The sequence below is a fragment of the Eupeodes corollae genome, chromosome 1 (assembly GCF_945859685.1).
Source record: "Eupeodes corollae chromosome 1, idEupCoro1.1, whole genome shotgun sequence".
Taxonomy (NCBI): Eukaryota; Metazoa; Arthropoda; class Insecta; order Diptera; family Syrphidae; genus Eupeodes; species Eupeodes corollae.
Window position 1 is genome coordinate 280,331,263 of NC_079147.1, and position 26,396 is coordinate 280,357,658.

General features: G+C 37.7%; 2 protein-coding genes across 2 annotated transcripts; one reads left to right on the forward strand and one right to left on the reverse strand.

Annotated features, from left to right (window-relative positions):
• The first annotated feature begins 215 nt into the window (after positions 1–215).
• LOC129940669 (uncharacterized) lies at positions 216–12,705 on the forward strand. Its single transcript, XM_056049071.1, has 4 exons — positions 216–361; positions 429–602; positions 5,669–5,794; positions 12,389–12,705. Exons 1-4 carry the CDS (start codon positions 295–297, stop codon positions 12,607–12,609), a joined length of 588 nt encoding a protein of 195 aa, XP_055905046.1. The 5' UTR covers positions 216–294; the 3' UTR covers positions 12,610–12,705.
• LOC129940668 (deformed epidermal autoregulatory factor 1) lies at positions 12,646–25,261 on the reverse strand. Its single transcript, XM_056049070.1, has 5 exons — positions 25,048–25,261; positions 24,365–24,899; positions 13,568–13,780; positions 13,253–13,497; positions 12,646–13,186 (listed from the first exon to the last, which is right to left on the reverse strand). Exons 1-5 carry the CDS (start codon positions 25,159–25,161, stop codon positions 13,016–13,018), a joined length of 1,278 nt encoding a protein of 425 aa, XP_055905045.1. The 5' UTR covers positions 25,162–25,261; the 3' UTR covers positions 12,646–13,015.
• Between the last annotated feature and the right edge of the window lie 1,135 nt (positions 25,262–26,396).

Consider the following 26,396-nt stretch of genomic DNA (forward strand, 5'->3'; position numbering starts at 1 on the left):
TAAAGGCAGCAAAGCACGCTGCGACGCTCATAAATGATTCTTACGTGTAAAATAAAACTAAGTATTCCCTATCGGCAGAAACGAATAGGTAAATACATAAAGTGAATTTTGTTCCCATTGAATTGATCGATATCGATAAGATAAGGCTGCAAAATTTTGTCATCAATAACTATAGATAACCTCAGAGGTATTCTTGTTAATTGGAATTTGAATCATAAGTTGACAGCAATGATGCAGTATACAATAAAACAAGAGTCTTGATCTCGAGTAGTTACTGATATAAATACATAGAGTATGGCACAGTTAATTATTTTATTCGTAATATTTTTGATAACTTTATTAACAAATTCACATCAGCAAGGTTTGCATACAAAATAATAATACATTTAAATAAAGAATAATTGTTAATTATGTTTTTATTAATTTAGTCATAACAACAACAAAACAACCATCAACACAACAAAGTGAATACCCTTATTGTTTTCGTTTTACTTGGCTTGGCGAAAAATTTGACAAAGATAGTGATATCAAAAATCTGACGTGTGAAACATTTAAAGGGGATTTAAAAAATGTTCCATGTCGAAAACCATTGGTTGCAACAAGTGAGTTTAATGTTTTAAAATAACAGTGCTTCACATCTTTACAACACTTTAAAACTTTAGATTACAGCTCGTAGGCTTGGGGTTTCCAATATGAGGTTTTATATTGATATTAAAAAATACTAGCGTTGGTAGAGAAATCAATGAATCAGCAATGAAATATTTTAAAGAGGAAAAAACAAATTTCTGCCATGGCTACTCTTTCAGCACTTTATTCCTTCCCTGAAATTTTCTACCGCCACTTCGCATATTTGCAGCTGCATGTACTTAATAGCTTTATGTATTTCATCTTTAAGAACTTTAATCGATTGTGGAGCTTTGGCATAGACTTTATTTTCCACGCAGCTCCTCTTCGGCAAAAAACACGATGAGGTATATGAAAACTCTTATTGCAAAGCCTTACATTATAACAAATAATATTAGTAGTATTCGTGCTGTTATGCTACCTGCACTTCCGGTTTTTCATTCAGCTGTAAAGTCATTAAAATTATTTTTGTTTAAAGAGTGTTAAGATCGTCAAATTTTAAAGGGTCAAATTTTAAAGGGTGTGGTCGCCAGGTTTTTGTCAGGTATTTCAACAGCTGCGTATGCTGCGTGCGTATGCTTATATTTCTAATCCGAAAAACTTTTTGATCTTAGAAACACTCTTTAGCCGTTAAATTTAATCCAATCAAATATCAATTTTTCAATAGTCAATATCAGTTAAGCATTCGGCTTGAAGAGGTGTTCTTCCACGCTAGCAAAACCACTGCGTAAGCTTTTCCATCTATTCTATTCGTCTGGGCTCATTCCAAGTAGTTAGAAAACAGCATTTTTGTTCAGCCAATCTCAAAAGGCAAACCTTCTTCTCCTTCAAATTATCAACCGATAGCACTAAAGTTCCTTTTTTCTAAACACTGATTAATTCTTAGCGTGAGGAACGAAAACTTTTTAATAAACAGCTTTCGTAGTAAAAGATAAACTGGTAATTTCATAATTCATCTCCCCTAAAAGTGGAACAGATGTTCAAATGGTAGACAATAAGACATGTGCATTCAAGAGGACACAAGCGTCCACAGGTTTTTCTTAAAACCAACCTCTGTCTATCAACTCCTACTCTCACCTCCACGTGTTGAACATCGGGTGCCTAGTACCTCAACTGGAGATTGGGTTCCAACCCCAGTGGAAAGTTGTTGGGGCAGCAAACGAGAGAGGTGGGGAGAGGTGTTTCCACTAAGGCACCTCTCCTTATCCAGACGGCAGCGGAGGAATTCCCGAGATGGAATCAACGGTGGCGTCTACAGTTCCATTAAGTTTGAACTACTTAGTGAACACCTTATAGGGCTTCTTCGACTTATTCGGAGCCCAGGCCTGTAAGGAGTGGTTTTATCCGGCTCCCCATCCTTGGAGTTATACTTAGGATCTGGCCCTCCAGGTTGGGGGTTGTGCGTCGGGGTGACTTCCTGGCCACGTAAAAGCTTTCATAGTTGCGAAGCACCAACAAGCCTCGGATACGGACGGATTTACTGTTGATAACCAACGCAAACGAATAAAGGACAACGAACTTCGGATATGCACGTTGAATGTTAGGTCCCTTAACAGACCACGTGCGGCCGAAGAATTAGCGGAGGCCCTAGAACGATATAAAGCAGATATCACCGACATCCAGGAAATACGATGGGATGGGCCGGGCAAAAAGAGGATGAAAAACTGCGATATTTACTATGGTGACTGCTACCACGAAAACCAACAGCGCTTATTTGGATGCGGATTCGTCATCGGAGCCAGACTTAGGCAATAAGTCTTAAGCTATAGGTGCATCAATGAGCGCCTCATGACCATACGCATCAAGTCTAAATTCGGCAACATTAGCTTGATATGCGCGCACGCCCCCACAGAAGAGAAAGACGATAACACCAAAGATATGTTCTTCGAGCTCTTAGACAAAACATATGAGCAGTGCCCTAGCTACGAAATTAAAATAGTCTTGGGCGATTTTAATGCCAAGCTAGGAAGGGAAGACATCTTTGGTGGAATAATTGGGAAGAACAGCCTGCACGACAACACTTCCGACAATGGACTCAGGCTCATAGATTTTGCTGCGGGGCGAAACGTCATGGTAGCCAGTACGCGTTTTCCACACCTCAACATCCACAAAGGAACTTGGACTTCTCCAGATCAATCTACCGTCAACCAGATTGACCACGACACGCCAGACACGCTTCCAACATTATGGATGTACGAACTTTTCGAGGAGCTAACATCGACTCGGACCACTACCTCGTTGTAGCCAAGGTAGCACTTCGGATTTCCAGACCTAAGGCAAAACAGGGAGGTGCTGGGAGAAGATACAACGTCGAACGGCTACAATCGCCAGAGATCGCCAAATCCTTTTCCGACCGAGTTACAAGTAACCTCTCTCGAAGTTCTCTGCCGCCAACACAATGTATCGAAAACCAGTGGCAATATTGCCAAGATGCAATCAGAGAAGCCGCCTCTGATGTGCTGGGTTTCAAACAGCCACCAACAAGGAACCCCTGGTTTGATGAGGAATGTCGGCAGGAAAATGCAGCCAAACAACAGGCACGCAAAGCGGCGCTGCATTAAAGGACGAAGGCTGCTCGTGAGCTCTATGAGCAGAAGAGGCGAGAGGAACGCCGACTTCTCAGAAGGAAAAAGAGAGGGCATGAGAAGCGTGCGGTCGAAGATGTTGAGAGGTATAAAAGCAGGAATGAGGTTCGAAAGTTTTATGAACAGGTGAAACGAAATTCACAGGTACATAAACCTAGAACCGAAGGCTGCAAAGACGAAAGTGGAAACATCATAGTGGAACCGCAGTCAATGCTGAGGATATGGAAGGACCACTTCTGCAGACTGTATAACGCCGTCGAAGAACTGAATTCCGCTGTCAGGCAGGATGATCCATTCAATAAAGACGACGAAAGCCAACAATCCCGTCCTCCCGACTTAGACGAAGTAAAGATTGCCATATCTAAGTTGAAGTTTAATAAAGCCGCTGGAGCATATGGCTTGAATGCCGAGCTCTTTAAAGCAGCTGTAGATAAGTTGGTTAGGAGCATGCACCAACTTATCTGTAAGATATGGTCGGAAGAAAGCATGCCCGATGAATGGAACCTTTGTATTGTTTGCCCGATCCTGAAAAAAAGAGACCCTCTAAACTGCACCTTCTCTGCAATCTTCTTTGCCGTAATATGTGAACGTCTAAAGCCCATCGTCAACAACCTGATAGGTCCTTTTCAGTGTGGTTTTAGACCAGGAAAGTCCACAGTTGATCAAATATTCACATTACGGCAGATCTTGGAAAAAACTCAAGAACACCAAATCGACACCTACCATCTTTTCATCGATTTCAAGGCCGCATATGACAGCATCTACAGGGACGAGCTGTATAGAGCCATGTCTAGTTTTGGCATCCCACCATGGATGACCATGGAGAATTCACGCTGCTCCATAAAGGTTGGAAACAACCTAACAGAACCTTTTGATGTCAAAAAAGGTTTTAGACAAGGTCATGCGATTTTTTTAACATCGTGCTTGAAAGAATAGTGCAGAGCTCATACGTCAACACTAGAGGCACTATCTTTCAAAAGTCTGTCCAATTACTGGCATATGCTGATGACATTGATATAATCGGAAAAACTCAGCGTGATGTCAATGGGGCTTTTGTGAGTATTGATGCAGAGGCGGCAAAAATGGGTTTAACGGTTAATGAGGGCAAAACAAAGTACATGCTGTCGTCTAGAAAGGACATACACCACCGAAGTTTTGGTCAAAACGTCACAATCGACAGACGTAACTTTGAGGTAGTCAAGGACTTCGTCTACCTAGGCTCCGCTGTAAACGCAGAAAACAACACCAGCGCTGAGATCAAACGCAGAATAACTCTTGCTAACCGCTGTTTCTTTGGACTGAGAAAGCAATTTAGTGGAAAAGTCATCTCTCGAGGGACCAAAGTGTTGCTTTATAAGACCCTTATCATCCCCGTCCTGCTATACGGTGCAGAGCCATGGACCATGACAAAAGCGGATGAAAGCACCTTGGGTCACTTCGAGAGAAAAGTTCTTCGTGTGATCTACGGTCCCGTATGCATCGAAGGGGAGTGGAGGAGAAGATGGAACGACGAACTGTACGGGCTGTACAGTGACGTAGACTTAGCCAGAAGAGTAAAAGTCCAACGACTAAGATGACTGGGTCACGTAGAGCGCATGGAAACCAATGCTTCGTCCCGGAAAGTCTTCGAATCCGCACCCACAGGACAGCGCAGTAGAGGAAGACCGCGGATCAGGTGGCGCGCACAAGTGGAAGGTGACCTCACCCAACTTGGAGCGCGAAACTGGAGACATCTAGCTGGGGACCGAGCTACGATTAAATGGAGAAGTTTGTTGTACAATGGAAATACGAAACCGTGTGGAAATTAATTCTTCGAAAGCCCAATGCTATCTTTCATAATTTAAGTAAGATATACCATCCTTGCCACTATCTCATATGAGTACGCTTGCATCAACGAAACTGAAAATCTCGATATCCTCGGAGTGTGCATCACCGATCACATGCGTGATGTCGGCAAACAATGCTGCAAGGTGCCTAAATTTTTTGAGACGATCTGATCTGGCTAAAACTTGTGCTTCAGAAACTCAATCAAGCTCCTTAGTCACTTTTCAAAGAAGAGCTTTTAAAATAGTCAAGATATTAAAATCATCAACTCGATTACATCTCTCGACAATCGTGGTAAAGTTTCTTGTATCACCCTTTTTTTTCCTCTCTTAAGCAATTTCACCGTAATACTAGCGCTTTTAGGAATGTCCATCAGTTTTACCATGAGCCCAACTTCGCCCCTACCATGAAGTACACAGATTAATTTTTTAGGCGTACTACACGAATATGGAATGCCTTGTCACGTTCCATCTTTCAATGTCATTGCAATGTTCAAGAATTCAAAATCAATATACACCGACACCTCTTATCCAAGTCTTCCACATTTTTCTAAACAACTCAGTTTTTATTTAATTACTCCTAAATTGCGAGGTAATACAAAAAAGCGTTAATTAATCTTCATCTTATAATTTAAGCCAACAGTAAGGAGCCTAACACATTGCTAATGTGGAGAAAGTATCAAAAGAGACCGCTAGAAATTGGATGTCGTTTAGTGCGTGGTGAATCCTGTATTAAATATTCTTATATTTACAACCAGGCGGGTAAGCTTAATACAATTATTTTATATAAAACAGCAATTTTTATATTCAAACCATTTATGATTTAAGTTACATCATTTTATATAAAAAATTGTTTGGAATTACGTTACATAAAACCAAGTTAGAAGTTAGCTTTTGCAACAATGAAGTCGACGTGGATGGAAATAGTTAGTTTCTCATCAATATGACTCCAAGATCCTTTTTTTGTAGACCGTTTAAAGATTAGGGTGCCCCATAAGTAATAATCCAAACTGTATATGATTAATGGTCAGGTCATGACCTACAAGAATTTGGTAACTTGTCTATACCGCATCTCAACGGTTTTCGAGTAACGGTTGTTTTAATGAAATTTTCAAAAACACCTACTTTTAGTCGTTTTTTCAACCACCCTGTCCACAAATGGTTTTTGTTTTTACTATATGTTAATATTTTACAATTTTGAATAAACATTCTATATTGTTGCATTTAAATAATTTCAATTTTCGGCCTTATTTTGCAAAATATTAGTAGTTAAAATCATATTCTTGCCAAACTTATTTTTTTACATCGAACTTTAAAATAGTTTTATTAAAAAATCATGTAACACAATATTGGTTATTGTTTTTTAAAACTTGCTTGATTTTTTAGCTTTTCAAAAAGGTATAAAACATTACAAAGCTAGCTTTGGTTCAGAAGTTAAAAGCATTTTAATTTAATAAGTCACAATTTTAAAAACATATATACAAAAAATGTGTTTCTGTTAGAATTTTGAATTACATCACTAGAAATATCTTGTATCCCCCAAACTAATTTTTGTTTAGTTTAGTACAAGCTTATCTATACTTACTAAACGGAGATATTTAACCAGGTTCTTTCTTATAGGGCTCACTCAAAAATGTATCAATATCAGTTTTGCAATGAAAACTATTGTAGTACCCGGGTACTGCCTTTTGCGGGGATTGACAAATCCTCAGAGTACCTAATTCTAGACATGAAAAGTGCTTTTTTCAAACTAGCTTTTCGAATTCGGCTTAAAACTGAAGGTTGCTTCCATCCCTGACAACATTACTCGCACACAGAAATGGTTGAATGCAATTTATGAAACTATTTGTTTCATTTTGAAAACAGGGATTTGTATTTTGTAAAAGGCCAGAATTTTGGAGTAGCATGATCAAAAAAGGTAGGGAGGTGTTTAATTTTGTTCGGAAGTTTAAAAAAAAGGTATATTTCTGCGTATATTTGTTTAGAACAATTGTTCGAAATGTCCTCCTCCTGCTTTTAAACATGCTCGACAACGTTTTAAAAACTGTCGTTTCAAACGTCTGCCATGTCCTGAGCTTCTTATTTTCTCAGCCGCAGTTTCAATTTTCTGCCTAAGTTCAGTTGGCTGGGCAAAAACTTTCTCTTTTAGGCAACCCCAACAAAAAAATCTAGTAGATTCAAGTCAGGTGGCCTAGGGGCCTATATTATTGTTCCACCACGACCGATCCACCGCTCGGAGAAAGTTCTGTTCAAAAAACTTCCGACATTTCTTCCACAATGGGCTGGACATCATGAAACCACATGGTCGGGAGCAGGACGAGAGGAATAATAAACACATTCTGTTTTGCAAAAATTCTAAATAATTGTCAATATTTAGTGTGTCGGGCAATTTAAAGGGTCCTATTATTTGCCCATTTAAAATGCATCATAGCATATTCACGAGACGTGTAAGACATTTTAGTTTTTTTTTTTAAATTATTTCTTCTTTATGAAATAAATAAAGTACTTCACTGTTATAGATTAACAACTTCATTGGTTTAAAAACGGTATTAGTTGTGATCTTATTGCATAGAATGGTTAAATCATTTGAAGTCGATCTTCCCGAGATTTTCTCAAATAATTTCGAAAACTTTGAGAGCTTTTTTTTTGTATGAAAGTTGTTAACATCTTGCTTGGGTCTCGATTTGCGTATGGGTATAATATAAGAAACTTTCCAATCATTTAAAAGTTAGCCCGTTCTCAGGGATTCATTAAATAGTCACGTTAATGGTTCTGAAAGAGCAGTAAACAAGATTTCAATACAAATCCCGTTACTCTCAATATCACATAGGGCTCTTACAACGGCTTAAGATTAAGGAACTATATAGTATTGACTTCATTCACTGGGATGATTGAAGAAAGGCCATCACATGTAATTAAAGAATAGTAAACAGACTGGAAAAACTTGGAAACGTATTATTCATTTCAGTAGTATCACTAGATTTAGGTCCCTGAGTAGTGTATGCAGTTGGGAATCCCATTTGAGCGCTTTTTACTTTTGATAAATCACCAGAAGCGCTTGCTATTTTTCTTGAGATTAAATTCGGTACTATAATTATATAGTCCTTGCAAAGGAATTTATTTAATACATCGAATACCTTCTGAAGTCGCAAATATCGTTTTAGAAAACAATGGCTTTGTTCTTTTATTTTGATGGAAATTGCATAGTCTTTTATTCAACCAGACAGGTTTGGAATTTTTTCAAATGACAACTTTAAGTACAAAACGTTCAATACTTTCAAGTTACTTAACTTTAGTTTTCAAAAATATAATTCCAAGGAAATATGTTTATCTTACTAATCGAATAAAAATTACCTTTATTGAAATCCAATTTTCACACAAGGTTTAACATTTACATAAGATTTAACATTAAAACAAGGAGCTAAATGGTGAATGGAATTTGAAAAAAATGGACAAATATTTGTATTTATACCTGTGCATAGTTCTATCTGAAAATGTAAAAAAAACCAGGCCTAAAATACGACTGAGATTGTTATAAAATGCATTAATTTGTAAAAGATCATATTCAGCTGAAGATTCAATAACAACACATTTATAGTTTTTTTTTTTTAAATTAATTTTATACCAAATAAATTTCTATTATGTGTAACTAAGATTTTGTTAAAAATGTACATTATTACATTTGTAGAATCGAATCTCTCTTATTCTAGTGCTTTTGGTATTTGGCATTTTAGTTTCCTCAATCCTCAGAATTTTTTAAAAAAATTTACTAATTCCTTAGCGTAAAATTTAAATTAACGTGTACAATATTCATCTCAAACGCCTTGTACCTTGTACGCCACGAATCAACAACAGACCAAGGTAAAACGATGGGACTTGATTTGGAAAATTGGCAGCTCGATGGATTGAAGTGTTCACAAAAGTTATAAAATTGGTAATAAGAGATCAAAAATTATAGTCTAAGAGCCGGCAGCATATACATGTATGTGTAGATATACGCAACATTATGCCAAATTCACCCGTCTGGCAGGTTTTTTTTAGCCGGGGAGGGAGGCGTTCGAAAATGGTAATTTTTTCGATTTTGGGGTCATCACTTTGACCACTTAAATGGATATATAAACAAAAGGAGATGGTGCCCTGATGTCAAAAAAGTGTTTCCAGACGTTTTTTTTTCAGCCTTTCCCTTGATAGACGGCCGCCAAAATGCGAGATTGGGTCGAAATGATAACCACATAAATGATGCATCAAAAAATCAGAAAAATTGTCTTGATTGTGTGTCCAAGACGTTTTGCTTCCAGCCTTCCCCTTGCCAGACGCATTTTAACAGAATTTTTCCACTTAAATCCTTTAATAAATTTGTTCCTATTAACCATAACAAAAACAGTCAATAAAATCTAGGCCGATGTATTTTTCTCCGTTTTCATCTTTTACTGATCAAATTATAATTCAATTAAAAATTTGCCCAAACACAAAACAAAGTTAATTTGTTCTTATTTACGGCTATATTTAACTGGGCACGAGACTCTAAAAGCTTTACTTATAGAAGTTTCAAAGGACTCACCTCGTTCATTGATCACAGAACTTCCCCGAAGGGTATGCCGAGCATTTGCGTCGCCTCCGATCAGAAGGTTTGCCTTTTTCATGTTAGCTTCGGTTATGATTTTGCACACCTCCTCCGGAGGTGATGGTGCATTATGGGCAGAGTAAAAAGAGGCCAACAGCAAACCCTGTGTATTCTTATCTTTAAATCTGACAACTTTCAGATCGTGAGTGCTAAAATTTGGACATAAAAAACCTTTTAAATGTTTCTTAGCTAAAATAAAAGTTCTGGGATTACCTTGGTCTTGATCTGCGGTTTTATAAAAGAGGTCGTATTGGTTGTCTTGGAGGCCTCGCACCTTGAGGCCGTTTATCCACGGTTCTTGAATAACGCCAATGTCGAAGTTATCCTCCCTAAGGAAAACTCTCAGATTATCTGAAGCGCACTTAGAGTGCTTCAGATTAATCTGGATGACCGTCAGCGCGTTTTTTAATTATTTTTAGCTGCAGAGCTGGAGCCCGGCAACTCGCTGGGGATCTCGACTCCGCTTATAACATCGTCAACCTCGACGTTGTCATCAGCTTTGTCGGTGTCTGTTCCCTGACTCTGCAGAATTTTAATTTTGGCATAAGAATGCCAAAATTGAGTTTGTATTCGGCCTTTTCGAGAGCCCCTAGACTATCCTCGCTAATCCTCAGAAGGTAAGAGGCGCTGGTCTTCTGCGTATCTTCTGCTTTAACTAAAGCCCAATCGTGCCTCTGAAGACCGCGGATCAGGTCCTGTTCGCTTGGCTTTATGCTCATGACCGGTAACCAAATGCGAGCCTTCGGTTATCTAAGGATGTCCTTAGCTGGGATAAGCTTGAGCTTCAAGCCCTCCCAGTCATTGCTAACCTTAGCAATGCTTGCACTAAGGAAATCGCTAGAAAACCTGTCAGCACACTTAATTACCCTATGCCCCCTGAGCATATCGCAAGAGTCAAAACTAGGGTTGTGGAGAGCTCGTCCAGAACTGCTACGTGGAGGTCATCCCTGACAACCTAACTAAGAGTACGAAGTTGCGCTGCCCCAGAAGATGGTGCTTTCACTGGCTTTGTCCGGTCGTCAAGCTTGCTCTTTTTCTGAGACGTGCAGATCTCTACCTGATATCTGTTTCGCTTAACGGCCTTTTATCGGCTGGCCAGAAGATTGTTGTATTCATCAACAACTTTCTGGTACTTTATTTTATCTTGGGCGACCCTCTTATGAATCACTACGGTCTCTTCATTTTTGGCAATCTTGGCAAGAATGTGAGAGGCCGTTTTAAAGCGGTTCCTGAGAAGAGCGCCTTCTGATGGTTTTTTGGTTCCTCGAGTTGCACTGCTAATCGAGGGTTTCGGTTTTGCATACGGTTTAGGAAGTATAGGAGTGCTATGAATAGCACTGCATATACTTTCTGTGGTTTTGGGTTCATCCTTCAAGTCTGTGGAGGGTTCTACGTTCGTCATGCCTATTTCGTCGATTTTGTTTAAGTTTCTTGTATTTTGGTCCCACAAGTAGGTCGAAAAAAAGAGGTTAACCCCTGGCAGAGCCTATATACCGGGGTAAGGCAGAAGATAAGACGGACCCTGCCAAGGCATCCGAATGAATTCGTTAGCGACTGGTTCGCCCCCCAGCCTTTCATTCTTCGGCACGGATTATGTAAGACGCTCACACAACCGACCACCACTGAAATTAGGGACCCCGTATCTATGGTTAAATTGCATTGCTAATGCTTGCTACTATTAAGGAGTAGGAAACTTCAGCAATTCAACCTGACCTTAGCTGATCTCCATCTTGACAACGTCCAAGACAACTGTGGTGATCATTACCGCCCGGCACCCACTGGGAAGGTTTGAAACGAGCATTTTTGCTAGGCAATGAGAGACTTAATTTCAGTCGTTCAGAGTACACACCTCCACCAACCCCTTCTTTTGTTTTTGACCCATCTGTGTAAAAATGGATTGACTCATCCTCCAAGAATGTCCTACCCTCCCAAAAAGATCTGGTAGGCATAGAAATCTGGAAATTTCTGTCGAATTGCAGTTGGGGGATGGTGTAGTCTGTGTGCTTTGGAATTGATTCTAAATACATAAGAATTACGGAGTGGACAATGTTTTTGTTAATCCACTGCGACGAAGCTTTGAGGCGAATAGCAGAGCTCGCTACTATTTGTTTGCTAAATATGTAGAGTAAGGTGTCCAGTGCCGCAGATGGGGTCATGCGAAGAGATCCTCTTATACATAGGCAAGTTGAACGTTGGACTTTATTTATTTTTTCGCGGTTTATATCTTTCTCTCAAGCAGTCCCATACTGCCACACCGTACACTAAAATAGGTCTGATTACCGATGTGTATAGCCAATGCGTGATTCTGGGTTTTAAGCCCCATGTATTACCAATAGCTTTTTTGCAAGAAAAGAGAGCTCAATAGCTTTTTTTACTCTTTCCTGTACATTGCGTTTCCAATTTAGTCCTTTATCTAAATCTTGTTAAGATTTCATCGTCTGCCAGAAGAGTTGCCCAGTTTCGAGTTAATTATTCTGTTAGTCAGCATCAAATGAATTATCTCCCCAAGCGAACTCTCTACGGGGGCTTAGGCAGTATATTATAAAAACTATTCTTCCTTTTGTTTTGGTCGCTTTGTTTAGGGCATACGCAATACTCGTGATCATTTCTATTTATCTCGTTTCTAGGTACCATGTAGACCAAGTCCCATATATACTTTTGCCCATTTCCCTTTTTTGTTCCAATTAAACAATATTTGTTCTAAATTTTGGTTATATTTCCTATTTTAACAGTTGAAAACATAACATACATGTGCGCCAAGGCCAATGTCTCCAATGGATGTTACACTCAAAAATACACAACTGGACGTGAGGTCGAAGTGTGCGTTTGTGAATCGAGCGCTGGCTCAGATCCTTGTTTCACATCGACTGCTGAATCAATATTAAATCAAAGCATCGCAACTACTGTGTATGCAATAATTTTTCTAGCTACATTTTTCACCTTAAGGATTTAGAAATATGAAATTGTATTAAAATTTAAAAACACAATATAAATAAATTTATTTTTGCATTTAAAGTATAAATTGTATTTATTTTATAATTTTTTGTTTCTTGTCCAATAAAATATCTTAAAATAAATCGATAATTTTTCATCATATTCTCTGTTGGTTGGTTTTTCTTTATCAATTTTAATTTATTTTTTAATTGCTATGAAGGATTTTGAAAAAAACCACAAAAATAATAACATCATAACAACAACTTATAACGATGTATTCTATATTTATTAGAAAAGAAAAAGAAGAAAAACAGAAAAAGACTGTCTTACTCAAATGGTTACTATAACTAAATAAAAATGATTAAACTAATATTTTATTATGGGTATGATGTTGGTGTAAGGTGCACTCTTTTAATTTTGTTGCATTACACTTGCTCGTCCACAAGCAACATAATCTGGTCGGCTGTTTGCATTGGACCCCGACCGCATTCAACTTGATGTGAATTCCAATCCTTTTTCTGACAAAATATCGAGCAATATGGAGTTTTTCGACACAAAGAACATTCAGCAAGGGCTTCCCGGTTACAATTTGCACACTTAAAAAAAAAAAACCAAACAAAAATTATTATAAATATTTAAGAAACAACCGAATTAATTGTTACCTTTTTCGTTGAAAGTAAATCATTGCTTAATAAGGACCCTGAGACATTTTGTTGCTCTACCATCGAAGCATCTGATGGTTTGGAATTCGATTGCAGAAGGTTTTTCTGTTTACTAAGTAGATCAATTGTTTTATCATATGCGCTTTGCATTTCTGCTATTATCCGTTTGAAATCGTTTGTTGCTTTGGTCATAGTTGAACAGACATTTTCTAAATTGTTCAGCATTTGGTGATGGAAATGAAGACCTAAAAGAATATTTTTTTAAATGATTTACATTCAATAAAGTTGGGATGATTTTATTTGCTAAATACATACCTAATGTATTTTGATTTGTTGGGTCTAGAAATACGTCTGGATTTGTAAGAGCATTGCATGATGCTTCACTTGGTGAAAATGTTACACAATTATGGTCATTCTGTTTGGGCATTATTTTGGTTGTTTTATTTTGAAACATTTCGTTTCTTTGACTTTCCCGGTTCCTTTTTCTTCGTTTGTAAGGAGTGAATAGTCTGACGGGACCTGATCCGCCTTTTTTGTAAATGAAACATAAAAATAAACACACAAAACATTCATGTTATAATAGATACGAAGTGAGAGACTTAGATCCGTTTGCTAATTCGAACCATAAACCATATTAAAAGCTGAATTCCACATACATTTTAAGTTATGTACGAATGTATTTGTTTTGCATGTACAAATGTATGACTGAGGAAACTAACAGATTAAAAATACATACGAGTTCACTATGAAATATGCGATATATGTTCTTTTTACTTTAGAGCCCTGGCCAGGAGTGTAGACAACTAAATTTGGTATAGTTCATGGGAAAGCTAAGATATTTGAACCTAAATTTAGAAGAAGAAGTAAAGAAGATATTTTTGTTTTTCGACAAAATAACTGTATGCTTAACTTTTAAACCCAGCTAGCGTAATGGAGTGGCAACAGAATTTCCAAAAAGATAGCTAAATACATTATCAGCCAGGGATCCTTTTGGATCAAAAGATTTAATTAGAAAATGTTTTGCAACCACAATTTTGAGCTATCGCTACAAAATATAGCCAGTTTGAAACTTCCTTTACCAACTTCTTCAAAATTGAGGTGAAAAATTTCAATACAAATTTTTGGAATCCGCGAGAGAATCTATTTTCAAGAAATGTTATAGTCAGCTGGAATATTACTTTCATAGTATATAAAGTCGAAGAATCATGTTACAAGAGAAAATTTAACATGGGCTCTGAACAGTTTCGAACCTTATAAATCCCCAGGTCCAGATCAAATCATACCAGGTGAGCTACAACATACCATCGATATAACTTTGCCCATCATTGAGATTAACTTCAAAAGTTGTCTAGATGTGGTCTATATACCTCAGCGATGGAGAGAAAGGTAGTTTTCATTCCCAACGCGGGCAAATGCTCGCATGTCAACTCTAAAGATATAAGATCTATTAGCCTATCATCATTTATTCTCAAAACTCTGGAAGGATTGATTGATATCCATATATGTAAAGGAAAATCGGTAGAAACAGGCTTGCACACTCTGGTGGCCTTCCTGGATATTGAGGGCGCTTTCAACAACGTTGACACATCCGCTATCATTCCTGCTATGACGACCCTAAACGTCGAATACTCACTCTGTGAGTTGATTAATCAAATGCTAAAAATCAGGATCATCAAATCTAAGTTGGGGGATTTTTGTACAAAAAGTCTGTCATAGCGGCACTCCGCAAGGTGGTGTTCTGCGGACTTAGTATTAATCCTCAAAAAACAGACCACGTCCTTTTTACACGGATAAATTAAGTTGGAAACCTAATATTCATGAAAGAGTTAAAAAAGCTACAGCAGTTCTTTTCCTTTGCAAGAAAGCAAATGGGGTTTTCAACCTACTGGCTATACACATCGGTCATCTGACCAATACTTATGTACGGGGTTGCAGTATGATGGACTTCACTGTAGAAACTCACATACTACGACAAACTCAGCAGAGTCCAACGCACTGCATGTCTCTGCATAAGCGGGGCATTGAGAACCACACCCTCAGCAGCGTTAAGCACTCTCCTCCATCTTACACCCCTCGACATCTTCAGTAAACAAGTGGCAGCGAGTACAGCTATAAGACTCAACGCTTCATGGACTAATAACAATGTAGGACACTCCATCATACTGAACCTCTTTGGTTCTATACCAAAGAACATAGACTACACTATTCCAAAACCCCAATTTGGAAAAAAAAAACTTCCAAGTATCCATTCCATGCAGAGATAAATGGGAAGACAAAAAACTCCTGGATGACAAAAGCATTCATTTTTATACAGATGGATCCAAGACAAATGAGGGAGTTGATAGTGGTGTGTACTCAGAAAAGCTTATTCTAAGCATCTCATTACGCCTCCCTTATCATTGTAGCGTCTTCCAAGCGGACATTTTAGCGATCAATGAGGTTTTCTCCTGGCTAAGAGAAAACGTGATATCAACTTCTAATATCCGCATCTTCTCTGACAGTCAGGCTGCTATTAAATCTTTTGACGGGGTCTCAACCAAATCTCAAACACTCCTCGATTGTCGATCGTCTTTTATGGAGATGGCGCAGTAATTTAACATTCACCTCTGTTGGGTGCCGGCCACAGAGACATCACAGGAAATTGTAGAGCCGATGAACTCGCTAAAAATGGAACCGACATACCTATTTCACCGGAAAGGGCGAAACTTCTGCTAAAAGAAGCAGATACAAAACTCAATTGGCCTTCACTGGACGTAAAGTGCTCTAAAGACTCGTTATCTCAAAGCAGACTTTATAGCTCCCTAAAAGACTTGGTGTAGCCTCAAATGCCTTTTGCAGGAGGTGTATGGATGGGGAAGAAAAGAAAACAATCTCTCACCTTCTCTGTACTTGCCCTGCTCTTTCACTAAGACGCAGACTTCATCTGGGAGACTACCTTTTCGCTAAGCCCAGTGAACTAGCTAGTAAGGATATCAAGTATCTTCTTCGCTTTATAAAAAGCTCAAAATGGTTCGACTAGTAGGAAAAAATTCTCTAGATTTATGTGGTGTCACAATGGGCCTTTTCTTTTGGCCTAAGTGTGTGAGTTCTGTATGCGCAGCCACTTTAACCTAACCTAACCTAAAGTCGAAAAAATAGAGTTACGAAGACGTATTGCATCCGCCGATCAGGTTTGGATCAATACGACTACCCTACCCAACGAGAATATCAGTAACTTCTTTGGACGCAAAAGAGAAGTGTACACGCCTTAAAAATACTGTAATTAGTGCTACTAACCCCATCTTTGGCATCATTAGCCGAGATCGGAGCAAATGGTTCGATGTTGAATGGAAACTAGCGACGAAACCTAAGAATGTTGAACAATCTCATACCTAACACGTGTGCACGCTAAAAGAAATACAAAGAGCTCAGAACTTAAACCAGGTACACTAGGTGCGGTGGAGTAGACAGAACCCATATCCATTGCAATCGTAAATCAAAGGACGAGGTGTGCGATTCAAAAGGGACCAAAATTCTTGAGCTGGCAGATGCTGTGTACTGTCGAGTTCTAAATGGAAGCTGTGAAGGTGATCGCAATGGTGAACTCACTTTCATCCGCGGAACAGCTGGTTCAGTCATCGATTATTGTTTTCTGTCTGGAGATTGGTTCCTCTTTTTTTATGGTTTTAGAGTAGGAGTAAAGACATTTTCGGATCACATGACGCTAGAGGTATCCTTTAAAATGAAAAAATCTCGTAGGAAGACAACAGAACCTGCCCTTACTTTTCTTCTAAAGCTTCAATGGGAAGACAGCTATAGAGAGCTATTCTAAACAGACAGCTCGAAACTCAAATAACTTTGAATGCTAATCTAGACATGCACATGTTAACGAGCATTATCAAGAATTCAGCGCCCCAAAAAACATCGGTAAAAAAGGAGGTTTTGGCAAATAAGCAAAAGTGGTTTGACAGTGATTGCATGAGAGCTAGGAACCTATCTTTTCCGTACTTGAAATTATTCAGAACGACCAATAATAGAATCCTCTATGCAACAGCAAACAAAAAATTCAAAAATCTTTGTAAAGCAGAAAAGCGAAATTTTGACGAAAAAAACAACGAAATGGTAAACACTGTGAAAAACTCAATGGAGTTCTGGAAAGCTATTAGGCTTGAAAATCCATTTTACAAGTTTGCTTAACACTTCACACATAGCACCATCTTTTCAATATGCACCACCTTTAATAATTGATGAGTTTCTGGATGCGCCTATATCGCAAAATGAGGTTAGTTATTGAAAAAGCAAAAAAAGATAAAGCACCAGGGGAAGATAGAATACCGTATGAATATTGTAAAAATATTACATCAAATTTCTTTCGGCTTCTAACTTTAGAGTACAACATAATTTTCGACACCGCTGACGTCCCCGACAGTTTTCGAAGGGCAATTATTTTTCCGCTACATAAAAAGGCAATTTTGAAGATCCATCAAATTATAGAGGCATCTCTTTTTTAAATACAGCAGTAAAGATCCTTGTCTGGGTATTATATAATAGACTCAACGAGTAAAGGAAAAAAGCTTTACGCTTTTTTTGTGGATTTTCGAGCAGCCTTCGATTCAATTCCCCGGGAAGCACTTTTTTACAAGCTTTATAAATATCGAATCTCAACTAAACAGTCATGTAAGAAGAAAATGTTGCACGAGTTTGGAATGGAATCTCGTTAAGCAAGGATGCGTTTTAAGTACTCTTCTCTTTATCCCATACATAAATGACATAACTAATTCGGTGAAAGGTGGTATTGATATAAGAGGAAACAATATTCCAGGACTGATGTTCGCGGACTATATAGTGTTTTTAGCTGAAACTATAGAAGGGATGCAGCTAACGATAAATAGGCTTCAAGTTGACCGAACAAGTTGATAGCTGCTTATTGAGCACCGGTAACTTTAAAGTTTTCAGATCTGATCGTACTGTTTCTAGGAGAGGGGGAGTGGCTATTTTCATAAAAAAGTGTTTCAAAAGCAAGTTAATAAGGAGTACAGACAATAATAGTGGATTGCAATACCTATTTATAGAAGTCACTTGTGCATCCAATTAATGTCTGATTGATTGATTGAAACATAACAGTAGGACCAAAAATTTTAACGAAAATCTATTATCCATCAACCTTTTTCCAGTTAACACTGATCAACCCACGCATTTTACTTCGTCTAGCTCCACTCTACTTGATACATTCCTGGTCAATCAACCACATCTTGTGAACTTCTATGGGCAGCTTGATGTTCCCGGATTTTCCAAGCATGACTTAATTATCGCTTTTTATAACATTAACCTAAATCCGACCTCAGAAACAGAAAGCATTTCATTAAGGAATTTCAATGCAATCGATATGCAATCATTGGTAACAAGTATATATAACTCTAATTTAGAAAATATATACTACATCTCAGACGTAGATGAGCAAGTTTATTTCTTTTCTAACAAAATTAATGACCTTTTTGACACCTTTGTGCCAATTAAAAACGTGCGAATCAAAAACTCTGAAATAGGATGGTACACTAGTTACATTGATAAACTTATTCTGAAAAGAAATATAGCTTACAAACGTTGGAAAAGGTTCAAGTTACCACTGTTGTTCATGCAGTACAAAACGTTAAGAAATGCAGTGAATATTCAAATCATAAATTCGAAGCGAAGATTTTTTGCGTCGAGATTTAACAATGTTTCTTCCAAAACACTGTGGCAGAACATAAAATCTCTTGGTATTACGACGAAACAAAAGATTGCTGAGGATGACTGTGACGTAAATGAACTAAACAAACAGTTCGTAAGTTCTGTTTCTGACACAAATAATGGTGTTGCGTTTGACACAAACTTTGAAAGAAGTAATGAGCTTCTCTCAAGTTTCAGTTTTAAAAGAGTTTTTGAAGTTGAGGTATTTAAGGCCGTAAAAGACATAAAATCGGACGCTATTGGACTAGACAATATGCATCCTAAGTTTGTAAAAATTATTCTTACTTTTATATCTCCTTTCTTGACACATATTTTTAATTCAATATTAACAAAGTCCTGTTACCCGGCACTATGGAAAGCTTCAAAAATATTGCCAATTCTTGAAAAGTCTAATTCGCAACAAAAAGAATACTGACCAATTTCTATCCTACCATTCATTTCAAAAGCGTTCGAAAAGATCGTTAGTCAGCAGATAACAGCACTCTTGGAAACACGGAATTTAATTACACCGACGCAATCTGGCTTTAGACCGAAACACAGCTGTACGACTGCGCTTCTTAAGATAAGCGACGACATACGACAAAAAATCGATAATAATAAAGTCACAACTCTGGTTCTCCTTGATTTCTCTAAGGCGTTCGACACTGTTTCACATACAATTCTTCTGAAAAAACTGAGTTCTTTCTTCTTCTTTGAAAACTCAGCCTTAACCCTCATAGCACAGTATCTAAGCCATCGAACTCAGGCTGTTTTTGCTAACTCTAGGCTGTCGGATTTCCTCCCTACCCCAGGGATCGATTTTGGGACCACTCTTATTCACACTTTTCAATAATGACCTTCCATCTGTACTCAGGCATTGCAAAATTCATATGTATGCTGACGACGTTCAAATTCATTTGAGCTACAAAATCGGCATGGTTGAAGACGCAACTGCCAGAATAAATGAAGATTTAATGTGTATAAACCAGTGGTCCAGGGAGAATCATCTTAAACTTAACCCTAAGAAATGTCAGGCAATCGTCATCAGTAACACTGCAATAGATACTTCTTATTTCCCTAGTATTGAACTTGAGGGAAAAACGTTAAGCTATGTTAGAACAGTTAAGAATCTTGGGATTGTTTTTAACCAGAAACTTACATGGGACGATTACTTGACTTGTGCCGTTTTTCGAATATATGCTGCTTTGCTGGTTTTATATATATCTGCCAGTTGTCTTCCAGTCTCAACAAAAATGACTATAGCAAAATCTCTTGTCCTACCAATACTTTTCTATGGCAGTCCCATTTTCTGTGCCCTTGACAGCGCTCATAAACGAAAACTTCAAGTCGCGTTTAATAATGTTGTTCGCTTTATTTATGACATGCGACGGTTCGATCATATTTCGATGCAAGCAAGTAGTGTTTTCAACATGACCTTCAACAACTACATAAACTATCAAACTTTGACATTTCTTTTTAGACTTATTCATACTAGATCTCCTGAATATCTATACGAAAGGCTTAGATTCCCAGTATCACAAAGAAGTAATGTTCTAATTGTCCCTTCTTTCAAATTCAGAAATTCAAAACAACAGTTCTCTGTACACGCTGTTGCCCTATGGAACTCCTTGCCTGCTAACCTGAGAGGGATACACAGCAGCACTCGTTTTGAGAACTCTTTAAAGAACTTATACAAATGCTGAAAATGTTTCCAAAATAAAAATCACTTTGTCTTAGAATTTAAAAATGTATGTTATTTAATTTTTCATCATGACCATTTATCTAAAAATAAATTTTCTCTTAACTTCAAGCAAATTGTAAATTTAGCATAATAATTTGATTCCTCTTTTTAATTTGATAAAATTTAAATCTGAACATAATAAGTATTAAAAATAAGACTCTTTGTTTTAAAATGCTTAATGATAATAAATAAATACAATACAAAATACAATACAATACAAATTTATTGCAAAACATGGAGTCTAAAAGAAAATCTTTCTAAATGAAAAATGATGATATTCAGAAAAGTTTGTGGGAGATATTCCAGGAGGTAGAAGTGGACGTTTAGGGTAGAACAGATAAAAATAGTAAAGGAATACAAGTACTTGAGAGTTTTGATTACATCTAACTTGAATCTAGAAGAAGAGAGTGGAAGAAACTGGCAATTGAATGCTCAACTACTTTTTCAATATCAGCAGACGAAAGTATCGAGGTGCTTAAGTTGAAGCTGAAGCATCTATTTACAAATCTTACTACAGTAAAGTTAACCATTTTTTGAACCACAACACCTACTTCTTGGCCAAAAACAGTACACAAAAAATCAGCTAGTTACATAAAGTAAGAGGTGAACTACGTTCCTCACCGTCCAGAATTCAAAATATTGTGCGATTTATGCAATCGCAAAGAACGCCAAGATGTATTTCATTTCCTGGGAGTTTATCCAATACTTAAGGAGTTCCGAAAGCGCTATTTTGGGATATATATACTCGGTTTAGAGGAAACGATCAACATGTTGAATGGAGAACTAGGTTGGGACCTTCTGTATGAATACTCATTGAACGTTCTTCGCTATAGAACCAGAATAGTTGAGGAAAATTTTTAAGGTTTTAAAAGTTTAAAAATTAAGATTATTTTATTGAATTGTATCTAATCGTATACATAAATTTAAAAAAAAAATGTCAGTCTGGTAGACGGCCTTCGGCCAAAACCATTTAAAGACTTGTGTAATCTTACAAAAGTCTATAATGTTTTGTTATTGTGTCTTTTGAAGTCAATAAAACTAACTAACTAACTCACTACACCAGGTGCGGAAGTATTACCAGTCCGTCCCAAACATTATGCAGCGTTCACCACGCTGCACATATTGTAAGGACGGAGGGAATAACATGACTACCCATCCTGCAGGCATACTAGAGCGATGGGAAGTTTATTTTTATGAATTGCTAAACGGTCAGCTCAATTAAGAATTGGAGGCTCTACCACTTCAAGAAGAAAATGTAACTAGAGCTCGAGAAGACTGTAAAAAGCCTCAAACAAAACAAAGCCCCGAAATCCGATGGCATATCTGGAAAGCTGTTTAAACATGGCGGCCAGCTTTACATCGAGCTGTTCATAAAAGTAAAGTGCATGTATGGGAACATGAAAAGGTATCATATGTTACATACACAAGAAAGAAGATGTTACAAAGTGCAGAACTATAGAGTGACGTTGTTGAGTACCTCCTATAAAGTTCTCTCCTCTATCGTACAAGATCGAATATGCTAAAACTATCATCAAACTGTATCAGTGTGATTTCATCTCAAGAAATTCAACAACCCATCAGATGTTTATCCTTAAGCAAACGATCAAAAAATGTATAGAATTTCATATTTTAAATAACCGTCTGTTTATAAACTTTATGGCCAAACGAAAGCATAGCCAGGGTAAAACTATACAAAGCCAGGAAAGAATTCGGCTTTCCAAATATTTTAAAACGCCTGTGTACGTTGATCGTGGCCAATATAACAGGCTTCACATCTTCGCGAGGGCCTTGGAATATTAAGGTGCAGTTGAAACTACTTATGTCTATTATAAGAAATTTAAAGGCTTTCAAATAAGCTTGGTTTCTGTTTTAATTATTTGCCTACAAAGGGAGGCAAAATCGCTTTTAACCACAAGCTGCTTAGATGGAAAAAGGGAGCATAAGGAGCGCACGATCGAGAAGATAGAGGGATGTCACAACAAGAATGAGGTTCGTTAGTTTTAACAAAAGGTAAAAACAAATTATATAACGGCGATGAGGAATTCCGCTGTAAGAGGGATAGAACCACTCAAACTAGGCAACTCAGGTCAACAATTCCGCCTACGGGACCTCGATGAAGTAAAGATAGCTATATCGTTGTTGAAGCTGGCGGCATCAGTCATCGGAACTTCAAATCTATACCCACCATCTCTTTATCGATTTTAAAGCCGCGTATGACACCATCATAGGAAAGAGCTTTTTCGCATTTCTCAAGCTTGTTAGAAAGAACAACACCAATATGTTAAAAACACTTTATGCAGAAGCAAATAAGCATTTCAAAAATGTATGCCCTTTTAAACAAAGCAAAATGCCCAGCAGCGTTTTGGAAAGCTGTTAAGCATCTCAATGGTAAATAAAACAATATCACACTAAGCTTGCACGGAACATCTTAAACATCACTTTAAAAACTTGCTCAACACAACACAAATCTCCTACCTATTTCAATATGCAGCACCCTGGATTGTTGATGAATTCCTAGATTCACCGGTAGCTAGATGAGATTCAAAATGTAATCTTTAACTCTAAAAATAACAAAGCCCTAGGAGACGACCGCATTTCATTTGAATTTTATAAGAACTGCACGAGTGAATTCCTTTCAGCGCTTGTATCTGAATTCAAACGCATTTTTGAAAATGCTGATATACCAGGGCGTTATTTGAAATCAATAATATTTCCACTGCACAAGAAAGGTGATTGTAATGACCCGACAAACTATAGAGGAATATCTTTTTTAAATACTTTTTGGTGCAGTGCTTTTTAACAGACTTATTTAATGGGTAGATAAGGAGAAAATCATTCATGAATTTCAAGCGGTCTTCAGGAAGAACTATTCCACAATCAACTTCACTACAGAAAACGCATAATTCAGGGTGATTATATTACTACCACTACTACTGGGAAGAGCTTTACAGAGCAATGTCTAGTTTTGGCATCCCTTTAAAACTTATCCGTTTGTGCAGAATGACGATGGAGTATACACGCTGCTCTAACAAGGTCGGAAAAGGTTTCACCGATGAATTTGATGTAAGAAAATATTTTAGAAAGGCGATGCACTGTCATGCGACTTATTTAACATCGTTTTGGAAAGAATTGTGCTCTACCTATCCGTCAACACTAGAGGCACAATCTTCCAAAGGTCCATCCAATACACGGATACGATATTGACATAATTGGAAGATGTCAGTGGATCGTTTTGGAGCATTGCGAAGGGAGCTCGCTTTAGTGTTCAATGCGAGCCAAGTATATGCTGTTATCAAGAAAGAACATTGAACGACGACGTCTTGGACCAAACATCATGGACAGCTATAACTTTGAGTTAGTTAAGGACTTTATCTACCTAGACACCGCTTTAAATTTAGACATAAGCGCTAAAATTAAACGTAAAAAACTCTTGCAAATATCTGCTTCTTTGTACTTAGAAGGCAAATGAGTAGTAAAGTCCTCTCTTGAACATTTATGGCGAGTAAGACCCTTTCCTGAATTTCTAAATATATCTTTTTATTTTTTTTTTATTGAATATTATATGTATGTGTTTCGTATCAGCAACTGGACCTTATAGTGCTATATGGTGAAACAGGGGAACTTTTCGAATCATTTATGATTAGAGCTATAAACGTTATCAAATACAATAAAAACCAACTTACCATTTATATCGTCAGAACAAACATTGCAGCTGCAATTTGTTGCATGCGGCCTCAGAAGCCCGTCGTCAATCAACGACTGTAGACTCCTTCCACCGTACTTGATGGATCGCTTCCAATCCTTGCTCGATCCGCGCCCACAGAAAATTTCAAATTCGCTCGGAGTGAACCATTTCTCTTTGTATTTTATACACTCGCCACGGGCACCCGAACCCAACTTATTGCGATGCAGTTCTGCATTGGTGGTTTTGCATCGAATCGGAAAGACTTCCGGACACATACAATTATTCTCACTACTCTCGGAGCCATCGAAACGAGGCTGCAAATCAGTTGTTGTTGCTGTTCTGGCAATTTCATTGCCATCCGTTGTCTCAAAGTTTCCCGTATAAAATTCACTACTCCCGACTTTTAAATGCCCTAAATTATCTGAAGCTTCAATATTGAAGGCTGTGCTGGTGATAAAGGTTTCCATGTGTAATGAGGCTGCAGTGGTTCCTCTGACTTCATCCGACGATACAACCATTCTGTTTTGTTCAGACTTGGAAATGGGAAAAAATTAAAAAACAATCTCTAGATATTGGATAGTTAAAATTTCCAACTTGAATATATCCAGAACACAGTGAGAACACCAAAACCATCTAAATAAACTTTTTCTTTTCTCATTCGAAGAAGAATTGTATGCCTACCTGGTCAAAGTTCGCAGCTAATTGGTCAATTTTTAGCCCCTCATGGCTAATAATAGTTATTTCTTTAGCACCGGTGATATTTTCTAATTGTGAATTTAAATCAATTGGTTTCATTCCATCGAAAAACACTTGAACAGATTTGTTTAAAAAAAAAAGTTTCAAATCAAATTGAGGACATTCATCTCTTCTCCGTTTTAAGTTTTGATTATCACTTTTTTGACATTTAAACAATGCAGAAAGCGAGAATTCTAAACAAATGATAAATAAATATAACGAGACAAGAAATTCAAAAGACGTCAGCTTGTTTAGAATTATACTAACACATATGAATTTATGAGATATGAATTCAATATGAAAGTTATTTTAGAAGCTGAGCTTACACTTGGCTTAAAAAATAAACATATTATATTATGGGGAATTTTTTGGGAACAAATAATTTATTGTAAATGACATTTACTAGCATAGTCTGGGACATAAAGGAAATATATTATAATTATTTGTTGACATAAATGTATGTTTGATATGCGATTGACATAATGATGTATATTAGACGATATGTAAATTAAACGACATTGTTCTGACGTCAAATTGACGTCACAGGTACATAATTATGTAGTTTTTACACGTCGTCTAGTCTTAGAAGATTAGAAGATTTTCATACCAAGCTAGGAAGAGAAGACATATTTGGTGGCATAATAGGATGATACAGCCTCCAAAACACCACCTCCGAAAACGGATTCAGGATGATCGATTTCGCTGCGGGGCGAGATGTTCTGGTAGCTAGTACGCAGTTACATACATCTCAATATCCACAAGGGGACATGGAAATCTCCTGACCAATCAACCGTCAACCAGATTGACTACATTGTGATCGACGCACGACACTTCTCCAGTATACAGGATATCCGAACATTCCGATGGGCCAACATTGACTCGGAGCACTACCTTGTAGCCAAGGTACGGCTACGGATATCCCGATCCAAGCCAAAACAAGGAAGTACTGTGAGAAGAATCGAAGTTAGACGGCTACAATCGCAAGAGACTGCCATGTCATTTTCCGATCGAGTCTCTAATAACCTCTTAAGGAGTCCTATGCTGCCTGCATTAAGCATTGAAAACCAGTGGCAACATTGCCTTGCAGCCATCTGAAGTGCTAGGTTTCAATCGGCCACCACAGCGAAACCCCTGGTTTGACGAAGAATGCCGACAAGCGCACGCAGCGAAAGAACAGGTATACAAAACGGAGCTACACAAAACGACTAGAGCTGCTCGCGAGCTCTACGAGCAGAAGAGGCTTCTTAGATAGAAAAAATGAGAGCATGAGAAGCACGCGATCGAAGAGATAGAGG

What these genes read in the sequence shown, in the direction of transcription:
- LOC129940669 (XM_056049071.1), top strand. Translation starts at nt 295, where the DNA reads ATGGCACAGTTAATTATTTTATTCGTAATATTTTTGATAACTTTATTA. An exon ending in AAAACCATTGGTTGCAACAA is followed by an intron (nt 603 to 5,668) that starts GTGAGTTTAATG and finishes TTATAATTTAAG; the next exon opens with CCAACAGTAAGGAGCCTAAC. An exon ending in TTATATTTACAACCAGGCGG is followed by an intron (nt 5,795 to 12,388) that starts GTAAGCTTAATA and finishes CTATTTTAACAG; the next exon opens with TTGAAAACATAACATACATG.
- LOC129940668 (XM_056049070.1), bottom strand. Translation starts at nt 25,161, where the DNA reads ATGAAACCAATTGATTTAAATTCACAATTAGAAAATATCACCGGTGCT. An exon ending in TTGTTCTGACGATATAAATG is followed by an intron (nt 13,781 to 24,364) that starts GTAAGTTGGTTT and finishes TTTACAAAAAAG; the next exon opens with GCGGATCAGGTCCCGTCAGA. An exon ending in AACAAATCAAAATACATTAG is followed by an intron (nt 13,498 to 13,567) that starts GTATGTATTTAG and finishes ATATTCTTTTAG; the next exon opens with GTCTTCATTTCCATCACCAA.